The 11,612-nt window shown below is 40.0% G+C and overlaps 1 protein-coding gene across 2 annotated transcripts in view; it reads left to right on the forward strand.

Annotated features, from left to right (window-relative positions):
• il12rb2 (interleukin 12 receptor, beta 2a) overlaps positions 1-11,141 on the forward strand; it is a 12,471-nt gene extending 1,330 nt beyond the window's left edge. For both annotated transcript variants that reach the window (XM_013911081.1, XM_005733956.2), the window contains exons 3-16: positions 69-329; positions 836-959; positions 1,061-1,251; positions 1,764-1,906; positions 2,252-2,393; positions 4,094-4,158; positions 4,822-5,020; positions 6,204-6,386; positions 6,512-6,610; positions 6,712-6,858; positions 7,645-7,776; positions 8,694-8,790; positions 8,872-8,959; positions 9,046-11,141. In XM_013911081.1, the coding sequence (XP_013766535.1) occupies positions 69-329; positions 836-959; positions 1,061-1,251; positions 1,764-1,906; positions 2,252-2,393; positions 4,094-4,158; positions 4,822-5,020; positions 6,204-6,386; positions 6,512-6,610; positions 6,712-6,858; positions 7,645-7,776; positions 8,694-8,790; positions 8,872-8,959; positions 9,046-9,480 (2,306 nt within the window). In that variant the 3' untranslated portion in view covers positions 9,481-11,141. The remainder of the gene's footprint in view (positions 1-68; positions 330-835; positions 960-1,060; positions 1,252-1,763; positions 1,907-2,251; positions 2,394-4,093; positions 4,159-4,821; positions 5,021-6,203; positions 6,387-6,511; positions 6,611-6,711; positions 6,859-7,644; positions 7,777-8,693; positions 8,791-8,871; positions 8,960-9,045) is intronic.
• The last annotated feature ends 471 nt before the right edge of the window (positions 11,142-11,612 follow it).

Below are 11,612 nucleotides of genomic sequence, written 5' to 3' on the forward strand. Positions count from 1 at the left end.
ATACATATATATATACATATATATATGATCATGTTATTACAGTCTGTAAGCTGTTCTTTCTGTTTTAGGTGACAAATCCTGCGTCATCAGGTCGAGTACTGACTCTGTAGTGCAGCTAGGCTCCAGTTTTGAGGTGTTCTGCATCTTTAACCTGATGTGTACGGGTTCCATGTACAGTGGCCAAGGTCCCACAAAGCAGAAACACAAAGCACTGAATTCTACAACCATACATTTTAAGGTGGTGAACATAACAGAGAACAGAACATACAGCTGTCACTGTGAGAACCGTAAAGATCTGGACCCCTGTGGACTTGACATCTCAGCTGGATGTGAGTATTCAGTGAGCATGAAAGTCCCCTCTACTGAGACTTTTAGCCCAGGTTCATGGATTTTAGGCTCTCTATTTCTAATTAGAAAAAGCCAACAGATTGATGTTGAATAGACTGAAAAGTCCTGAGCGATGCTCTGCAGGGCAGGACTTGTCTTTCAGCTTGAGAACTTTTTATTTTAGGGTATGTTTAGCACTTCTAAGTTACAAAAGCTGTCAAAGGGTCATTTGGTTCTGCTTTTTTGTCTTTACATAATGTACACTCTGGTTGCATGTTAAGGAGTGAGCACAGCTAAGTGTCAAAGTTAGCTATGATAAGTTGCTTATTTAGTCTATATAGGATTTGCTAACTCAAGTGTGAAAATAAACTATTTTTGGTTGTTGTTGCTGTTTCTGACACATGCAGCTTGACATAAAAAGACAAATTACTACTTTTAGTATTGTTTATGCTTTAGCTCTCCGCTCAGTACTCAGTTGAGTATTTTCTCTGTCTTCTTTGATCTCCAGACCTACCAGATCGCCCTAAAAACATTTCATGCATCTACAAAATCGTAAAGAATGAAAGTGGAGTTGTGGTCTGCATTTGGAACAGAGGACGGGACACTAATCTTCGAAACAGTTCAGCGCTTTGGTGAGTCACCACCATATTGCTATAAAAACAAATATTCTGCTTGTCAGTTTTGCCTTTAAAACACATCAATAACAGTTTATTCTGTCAACTGAAACTTTCAGGGTGAAGGGGGTCTCTGGAAGTCACTCGGATGGATCAACGTCATACAAAGTCTCCGATAAGGGAACCGAGTTGCTGTCGGTGAATTTCACTGTCTCCAGATCAGTCGAGCTCATCTCAGTGTGGGTTCAAACTGAAAACCCACTGGGTTCTGCAAACTCGTCCATCATTAACTACACACTCAGTAAAATTGGTAAGACTCATATAAGTTACCATCAACTGGAGACCAATGACTCCAGAGATGAAACTTGTGGGAAAAAAAAGAAAAAAAAAAAGCAAGAAAAGATTTTCAGGTTGACTGAAGGGTATGACAACGTAATGATGCTGTGGGTAGAATTTCACGCCAACTCTGCAGTGGAAACTGTTCTATACTTCAATCTTGAAGTTTATGGTTACTGATGATCACCCATGCTCTTTTCCAAATCCTGCCAATAATAATCCAGAGGAATCCCAGAAAGATGATTCTGCTCACACCGATGTTACGTTTTTAGCTCGGGAAACGTTTCGTCACTCATTTAACAGATGAGGGATGAAACACCTTTCCCACTGAAAACGCAACATCCAGATGGATTTCCTTACACGCTGGATGGAGCATGCATCAAGACAATACATATATGGCAAATATTAGGAACCTGTTTTGTTTTAGTGCTGTACAAAATGTTTGTTTTTGTCATTTATGTGACCATTTTGCGTTGATCCGAACAGTGATGCCGTCGACTCCCGTTCTCGGCAAGCCAGAGTGCTTCTCCCGGAAGTGCATCATGAAAGTGGAGCAGCCTGTGAGGACTCAGCACTTGGAGATCCAGTACAGGGCAGAAAAGCAGACATGGACAACTTATCAGGACTCAGTAAGACATTTTAACTCTTCAGAGTTTGAGAATTTAGGGACTTTCAGTGAGAAAAGTAGAAGTCAGAGATATCACATGAACCTTTGAAGATATACAGTTAGACCAAATAGGTCTGTTACTGATTCAGATCGAGAGGCATATATGAGTAGCAGGACTGATATGAGTATAAGTGAATTGACAATGATGCTCAAGTCGTAAAAACAAGCTGGAATTTGTCCTTTTATCTTCTCTCAGGTGTTCTTACAATGGGTTAATTCACGGATCACTTCCACATGCAAAACTCCTATCTATATGGCAATCTGAGGTTATATAACTGAAAAATATGTATTTATTATTAACTTACAGGTTGTGCAGATGAATTCCTCCCACTGGTCCATCTCTTCTCTGGAGCCCTACAGGTTGTACCATTTCAGAGCCAGATCTAAATTCAGCACCGGCCTGTGGAGTGAGTGGAGCACAAACATTTACGCATGGACTCAAGAGGAACGTAAGTACTCATGTGTTAACCTGCAGCTCCGGAAGGCTGTTTTAAGGTCTGCCTTTGCGTATTATGAAGCACTTCCTGACACTACACATTCTGTCTAGAGACGGATAATAAGGTACAGATACAGTATATCTGTGGCGCTTTATCTGTGCAGACCATCAGATAATACAATTGTGCTTCCTCTCGGTTTCTGAGGCACTTATCTGCTCACCACTGGCTGAGCCACTGAAATGGGTCTTACTGTGCTGAGAACAAAAGCAGCTACTTCCAATACGATGTATGCATGTTTTCTTAAATTGCTAATTTAATAAATATCTTCAGGAAATATTTATTGAGTGTAATTATAAACAAGTTCAATAGTGAGGCACAGGGAAGAAAGGTGAGGCTGTGAAGAAGACCATGATGCTTTATGGGAAGTATCGCTGCATTTTTTTAATACTGATGGTGTGAAGATATGCAGGCCTCTGTACATATATGTAAAACTATGAATGTACAGCAGTGACAGATCATCATTTTCCATGAACGTCAGTTTGACAGAAAGGTGAAGCAACGTTTGTGAAGAGTGTCTTGCGCGCCTTCTTCGAGCGTGTGTGCATCAAACACGTTAATTGCAGTTTGTCTTTCTTCCTCATTTTTCTGGACAGCAACGTGCTCTCTGGAGCTCTGAAGAAGGCTATTTTAACTACAAACATTAAATGACCACAGATGATTAATATCATGACGTCAAAGGCACAATGAAAATCAGCTTAGAGAGAAACATGACCCAATATGTTGGGTGTTTTCATTTTTGCACTAGGCAGTGCTGTGATATCCTTTTTTGTGGTTGGTATCTGTATTTGAAAATATAAACACTCTGAATAGAAACAACTGAAACTGGCATTTAAAAAGTAGCAAGCGGCCAACCCTGAAATCTCATTTTACAACAGCACTTGAACTCATCAACAGGGAACCATTGTGACCATGTGACTGCTGTGTGTTCTCATTAATACTTAAATTTTCCTTCTTTTGAGAAATTACTGGAAGTGAAAGAAAGTAATAACTGGCAGTGCACTTTGGAAGAGGGTTGACGCTAGCATACATGCGTCTTCTAGGAGGCAATGTACAAAGCACTCCCTCTAACCTCATTTACATTTATTTTACCACATCTTCCTACATTTGTACACAAATGACAGGGTGAAGTGACCTTTTCTTCCTCACTGGGTTACAACATCTCATGTACGGTCACACACTGCTGCCAGAGTTACTGTAGAGGAAACCACCCTCCCCTGTGTAAGACTTTAGCAAGTTTGGTTTAGACAGAACTTTCCAAAAGCATCACAGAGTTTGTGAATAAAGCCTCATAGAATTAATTTTAATAATGAATAACCACGGTTTGCACCAACAGACCTTTTAACCACACTGTTTGTGCATTATTTTCTTTTTTTAATTAGATAAGGACTTTGATTCAAATAACACGGGGTTTCTTGGAATTGCTACTCATTACTGTCAGAGTTAAGATGGAAAGTTTAACAGAGCTGCACAATGGATGTCTGTCACTTTTTAAAATATTTCAAAGCATTTCATCACTGATAAGGAACCATCATACCGTTGATGCAGATGCGCTCATTTACTGAAATGAAAACCCACCCAGTTCACTAGCTTCTCTTGCATGAATTGAGTTAATATGTCCTGGTGACTTACTGCAGTTTGTTTTGTTTTTTTAGCCCCTGCCAAAGAGCTGGATGTGTGGCTTGCATCTGATTTTAAACACATGAAAGTTTACTGGAAGGTAAGTCTTATTAGAAAACTTATACAGTTTTCACTGTTTATTATCCTTAACATGTTTGCTGCAGAGCTGAATTACATGAAATTGCACTGCACTTGACACACAGCACATAGCGTTGCTGTGTGTGCTTGAGTCTGAGGGTTTGAGGTCTACATGTATTCCCCTCTCCCCGTTCTGTGTGTCTGTGTGGGCATGTGACATTGTAACCATAGTAACACTTTCTGATCTTTGTGCTTTACTACTACTACTTTATTCTGCAGACTAAATGTCAACAACTGACCACCTCTGAGGTGTGACATTCACACTCACACAATCACCACTCTGGACCATACACACATACACACGCACGCACACACACACACACACACACACACACACACACACACACACACACACACACACACACACACACACACCTCGAAACTTTCAATGTCACATAAAGACACTGAGAGACAAGTGAAACCTGTCAGCAGATACCACAGTTTCAGTTTACAAGAAAGAGAGGAGCTGAACAGAAATGATGTGTCTTACATACTCATCTTGCTGTGATGTTGATTTTGAGCGCCATCTAAATCCCAGGCTTGTGTAATCATTTCCTTTGTCTGGTCTGCATCCTCCAGTCATCAAAAAAACTGATGTGATGCTTTTTTATTTCTTTGATTTCAGGAGATGAACGTTTCCGTCTCTAGAGGGAAGATTCTAGGATATGAACTCAGCATTTCTAGCTTTAGTGTCATCACCAACGTCAGTGCCAATGAAAGGAGTTGTCTAGTTGAACTTTGTGCCAGCTGTGATGTGACAGTGAGGGCTCGCAACTCCAAAGGGCTGTCCCCTCCTGCCAGAGTAACAACCCGGCGTACTGAAGGTAAAAAAAACAAAGACATTTGACATATGATTCAGCATCTCTTTTTCCATCGTCTGGTCTGCAACTAGAGCTTCTGTGCTGAAACACTGATATGTCTTTGTTTGTAGTTATCTGGTTCACCAAAAACATATTTGGAATATGCTCTTCAAGGACAGATCTGGTCTGAAATTAGACCAAATTCGACTACAGCAAAATCCCCCTGCAGTTTGAGTGAATGGCACTGATGGTCTCGTTACAGTGCATTCAGGCCACAGTGTCCTCACCTCGCCACTGAAAAAGCTGCTCACGAACAGCTGGAGGAATGCAATAAAGAGTCTGTAATGTTGACCTAGCATTCAAACTCTCCAGATCCCAATCTTACTGAGCACCCATGCAACAAGTCCGGCCCAAGCAGTAACCCTAGAGTGTCCAGGTGCCTGTGGCTGGAAAGCATTTTTATCCCTCGTCCCTTGTCTCACACAATAAAACAAAGTCCCAAATTTTCGTTGCCTTTAGTTTTCAAAACTCAGCATGGACACAGAGACTTCTCTAAAGTCTGGCTTTAACTTAGCGGCTCTTTAAGACAGTAAAGAAAAGGTGTAATTTGGTGGGTGGGACCACAAGAAAATTAAATCCAGCTACACCAAAGACAACTTGTGACTTGGGGGAAGGGCGTAGAAGGTGACTCTCACGCCATTAGTTCCTTTTTCCCAGGAATTAATTTTCAGTTTCGCATAGGGAAGATATGACACAGTGTATGTTAATGTCACCCTATAGATTAGATATATCACAGTTTTAGTGTTCCTGCGTGCATGTTTTCTGGGTCAGATCTGTGTTGATGGCATGCTCGATCTGCTCGTATCAGGCCAGGGGGTTTTAATGTTGTGCATTATCAGCGTACACAAACATGTTGAGGCCCTCCACAAAACAGGGGCAGTTATTTATGTAATAATTCAGGTTGCAGTTTACCTTACACGTCTATTTGTTGCAAAAACTAAAACAATTCCTAACTGCCTAGTGAAAAACTTTTCCCAGATGGTAATTCTGCCTTGTTTCTTTGTCAGGAGAATTACAAAAATCCACAGTCTGGTTCCCTTTCTTTTAATTTTAAGTCTTCTCATTAAAATGTTACAAATGTATTAGTAACACTGGTCTATGCATTTGTGAATTACGTGACTACATGATTGCCTTGTTTTCGCTTCAGCCAAATCCCCTAACAACTTACAAGTAACAGCCAACAACTCCAATATCACCATCTCCTGGACAAAACCTGAAACTGCACCACCACCGACCACATATGTAGTGGAGTGGTACCCAGATGGCAACAAGTTGGAGGAGCTCAGATGGGTCAGGCTGGGCGAGAACGAAAACCACGCTGTCATTTCAGGTAGGAAGTGAAAAATGAAGCAGGAGAAAAGCAAAGCCTCTAATGAGTGATCTGTCACTTTTTTAAAACACACATTTTGCACATTTCTTTTTTCTCTTAAAGTGCTTCTGTCCTCCTTTCTGCAGATGTCCAGCCATATGAGTGCTATGACGGAGCGGTGTATGTGCTCTATAATGAGAGTTCCATTAGTTGGACATTTAAAGGTGTTGCCACTTTGGAGTCAGGTAAGACATACAAAACAGTCAATATTCCTTATTAAATATTAAATATTTTGTTAATGGTCATCATATTAAGCAGTGTTTTGGGTTGTGCTTGTGGTTTGCAGCTCCAGAAGCCGCCCCACGTGTCCAAGAGAAGGTTGAGGGAAGAAACAACGTGAACATTACCTGGAGTGAGCTTGACAGGAGTCAGCGCAGGGGTTGCATTACCAAGTATACTATCTATTTGGAGACCATGGGGAACGCTAAAATCTGTAAGGAAGAGTTAAACTGCAGTTGTTTTATTTTACTGACATTTTCAGAAAAAGCCAAGGTGAAGAAAATGAGAATGCTAAATCGAAGGGACCACATTAATATTTTATTCAAAAGCTTGTTATTTCAATATGGTTCCAGGCATTAAAGCATTTTTCTTGTGAAGCGATGTAACCAAATGAAACATAAGAGAACAGATGATTTAAAAAGCATACAGATCATACAGAGGATTCATCAGCCATTAGTTTGTGAAGTTCAGCATTTCTTCTGTTGCCAGCATGCCGTTTGGAAACCGGACACAATGAGTGAAGGGTGGGCCTCACAAAGAAACCACAGATTGCATGTGCATCTATAGAGTTGTGACTTATGAATCACAAGACAGCCACACCTTAAAGTGTAACATTTACCCAGTTTGTGCTACTTAAACGGGTCAGTGTAAGCATAGACAACCAGACCAACCTCACCCCGGCCGCCTCCTCCAGCTCTTCTGAAGAGGGATGCCAAGCTGTTCTCAAGCCAACTAAAATATATAATCTCTCCTGGGTCTACATCAGGGCCTCCTACAAGCTGGGAAGCCCCAAAACCTCACACCTGTGAGGCACCTTAGCCAGACTCCCAAACCACCCCAGCTGGATCGTTTCAGTGTGGAGGAAAAGCAACTTTATGCTGAGTCCCTCTCAAATGACCGAGCTCTTCTATATACAGTCAGTGACTGAAACATATTTAACAGAAACTATGCACACTGACAAAATGTTCTGCCTCTGCTGTATGTGTTTATACATTTTCAGACTCTACGCCAGCATCAGAGAGGACGTATATAATTAAAGACCTGCCTCCAGCAGAGTACAGACTGTGGATGAGTGCTTCAACAGCTGCAGGAGATGGTCCTGCAGGTCAAAAGATCAAGTTCTTCATTGCACGTAAGCAGCCTCTTTTTTACACTTAGTTTCTTTCAGGGAGGAGTTCAATCCCACTCTTGGGTTTGTAGAGTAAATCTGAAACTGCACTAGTGACGGTAAAATAGGAAGTCTGCATGCCATGCAAGCTATTTCCAATGCAATCATTTTGCTAAGCTAAGCTAAGCTAAGCTACCTGGTTGTTGAGTGTTGCCTTGAATTTAACAGGTCTATAAGAAGTTCATGTCAATTGTCACATCTGTAGTACTGTGTTAATATTAAATAAATAAAAAATAAAATATTAAATAACTTATTATCACTAAATTTATTATATACAAGTAATTGTAAAGTTTCACATTAAAGCTTTGTTTTAAGTGAAACCGTTTAAAAACACACTACTATACTAGTATATACTAGTATATACTATACTATACTATACTATACTATACTATACTCAGACTGTTTGCTTTTTGGTTTTCAATCCAAGTGATCTTCGTTAAAATAGTCCCTGATACTGATGTATAATTTTTTTTTAAATGTACATATACAGTAATGAGGAAAATAAATTAGTCACAGCCTTCTATGCAGTCCTGTGAGAAAATAAGTCCAAACAATGACTTAGTGTCTCATAACTATTATAAGCAGCAGTAAACCTATTTTCTGTATGACTCTTCTTTTTAAAGTTGCTTCAGTTCATTGAAACTTGGCATTTATTTATACTTAGCTTTCTTGAAGTACTTCCACCGCATCAGTTGGGTGGAGAACTGGACTGTGGGCCTTTGAAATACCTAATGCTTTTACTTTTCAGCCATTCTGTTGTAGATTTGCTGTCCTGTTGCAAGAACCTGCAAAGAGTTAAGCGTCCTAGACACGCTGTAACAGAGGAAATAAAGGTGTATTCCGTGATCTTACATCTTTTTATTTTGTTGCCACTGTTGCAGATGACACCCAAGCGTTCCTCCTACCGGTGTGTATTATCAGCTCCGTGGTTGTGGTGTTTCTTGTGTGTTTGTACCAGAACTCAACCATAAAGCAAAGGTACATGTGCAACATAAACTCTATAACGCAGTTACACCTTATTATTTTGTTGCTATAAAAAGTTTTCTCCTTCTCCCTCAGGTCTTGGGAGCTTTTTCAGTGTTTCATGCTAGATGTTGTGCCAGATCCTGCAAACAGCAAGTGGGCCAAAGAGTATACCCAAGACAAGGTAAACGTATAAAAGTTAAGAAGAATTCAGGTTGGACTGCATCTCTTATTGTTCGTCATTTGAGCTCGTGTCTCTGTTCCAAACAGGGCAACATGAACCTGCCACCATGCAGCTCCAGTGAACCCAGGGAGGAAGAAAAGCTCATCCTGGTGAATGTGGAGGAGCTACCCAAGCAGAACAGTGAATCTAGAAAACCAATCTTGCGTATGTCTCCTTCAACCAGGCTGAGCTCTGAGACTGAGCCGGAGTCGGTCATTCCAACCACGTACATTAAGAGTTTGTCCCACGACTCAGACAGCTCCGATCACACGCACACGTCTCTGGACACAACTGTTGATTATATTTCATCACACGAGCCTGGAAATTTGGACGAGGAAGATGATGAGGAGAAATGTGGAGAGTTTCTGGACATGCCTTTCATCTCCAATCACAACATCTTCATAGAGCCGCTGGTGTTTGGAGGGAAGCTGACTCTGGATGCAGTGAAAATTGACTGCAGTGACTTCTTTCAAAACGCTTAGTAAAACTGAAAGCAAATGAAACCTGCTTTTAGAGGAAGAATGCTGATAAGCCAACAGCCCAGAAACAAAGAACTGCATGAACTACCTCCATGCTCACTGAAATCAGAGAACTTTTGCTTAAGTCTGAGCTTCAGTTATGCAGTAACAATTTTAAACCTAAAGGGTATTCTTTTCATGTCATGCATTACAATTGTTTTCTCTTCAAAACGGCAATGGACACACTAATCGCTTGACTACAATTAACAGGACAGGTTTGCAAGAGATGTTGTCATTTCTGATCTGGCTGAAGAAATTTCCAGAGGCCCAATCAGACATTTCATAGAAGGAGAAGCAGAGAGATAACTTGGTTCCTGATGCAAAAATAGATTTCAGACATAATCTGCTTTTCTGTTTGTGCTTTTCCTGCTATGACATGTAGACATGTCCTCTCCTTTGTAAAAGATCATCCCAAATGCATACTCTGTTATAGCCTTGACTATCCCGTGCATATGCATTTATCCTACCTCAGTCTTAGCTCATCTACAAAAGGAGGAGGTTAAACTGGACCATTTGGAACTAACTGCAACTTTTTAACTTGAGACAAATTCAACAGCCCAGCAGTGTTGAGAGACAATAGCTAATATTAGCCTGACAACACAAAGCCAGTAAAAACATGCTGATGTTTATAGAATATGATTACTACACTCAACAAACACTTCATTAGAATATCTGTATATCTGCTTGTTTGTGCAGTTATGGAAACAGCCAGTCAACTTGGTACAGCATGCACTCCTGCAGATAAACATTCAGGAGTTTCAGAATGAGGAAAAGTATGATCTTTGAGACCAAACACGATTCTCTGTTTCAGGTTTTCAGTTTACTCTAATACCAAAAAATCGTGGGAAAAGCTTTAGCTTATCTCTGATAAGCCCTCTTTCCAGCTGCACTGAGCTGAAAACCATCTTAGACATGTCGGACTTCTGCATCAGGAATCAATTCTGTTAGCTGAAAACAGAAATCTGAAACTGCAGCCAGCACAGGCTCACCAACACTGGTAAACACAGTCTGCCCTGACGATTATTCACATCTGCTGAGGCAACAGTTGTAGGATTCATGTTCCCAGCTTGCTTTGAGTCAAACACCTGACAACAGTTGTGCAGTGGCTTTGGACCCTGCAATCATCTCAGGACTTTATGGTGTGCATCTCTTTCTGGTCACAATTTTCTACTTTTACTGCTAAATTCAGCATGTCACAAAGCAGAAGTTACCTTTAATTGTTTAATTAACGTGATAAATTTAGTGGCCTCCCCAGTCCCCAGATCTACATCCAGTAGAACACTACTGGCTCATTAAGAAAAGGCAAGTAATAGCAAGAATATGTATCTGATTAATATAAAAAGTATGTGATGCATTTCTATCAAACATGGCAGAAACAAAAAAGGGATACTTGTAACATCCACATTTATCAGTTCTATCTTAATTTAAATGACAATTACCACTGACCACAAAGTAAAGCTGAATCAGATACAATTTGCAAAGATGTAAAAGTGACAGATGCCATCAGCAATAAAGTCTTTAAAGCCACAAACATGAACTTCATGAGAGGGTGAAAGAAAATCAAAACGAATATATTTGGATGTGGATATATTTCATATATTCATTTATATTTTCTGTTGTTCCAGGGCTGGCATAGCAAAGGAAAAAAAAGAAGAAAAAAAAAGTAAAATTTGATGAATGTACAGTGCTATTCTTTTATGTTTTTCAAAACAATCTTGTGTTTTGAGTGACCTCTTTGATGATTTTGCACCCTTTGACTATGACTGTCTTTATATGGGAATCGGCGTAGCTCATAAATATATACTTAATTTACTTCGATGTCAATACCAATAAATGAGTTCATCATTCAGACTTTGTATGTTTTTTTTTCTCTCCTGGATGTCGTATGGTCCACTGACTCCAAAGATTATAATTGTGGTGCCAGAGTCGTACAAAGCAAACCTAGTTTAGTAACAGGAACACACAGAGAGCACTTCTCTGATGTTTAATCATATATTCATCACAGTATGATGACATTATCTGTTCTCTCATCATTTGTGCTGACGTCAGCATTGTTAATATCAAAGTCTAGTTTAGTATATTAATCTTTTTATGTC

This window comes from Pundamilia nyererei, unplaced genomic scaffold, assembly GCF_000239375.1.
Source record: "Pundamilia nyererei isolate P.nyererei 1_Seehausen unplaced genomic scaffold, PunNye1.0 scaffold00056, whole genome shotgun sequence".
Classification (NCBI taxonomy): domain Eukaryota; kingdom Metazoa; phylum Chordata; class Actinopteri; order Cichliformes; family Cichlidae; genus Pundamilia; species Pundamilia nyererei.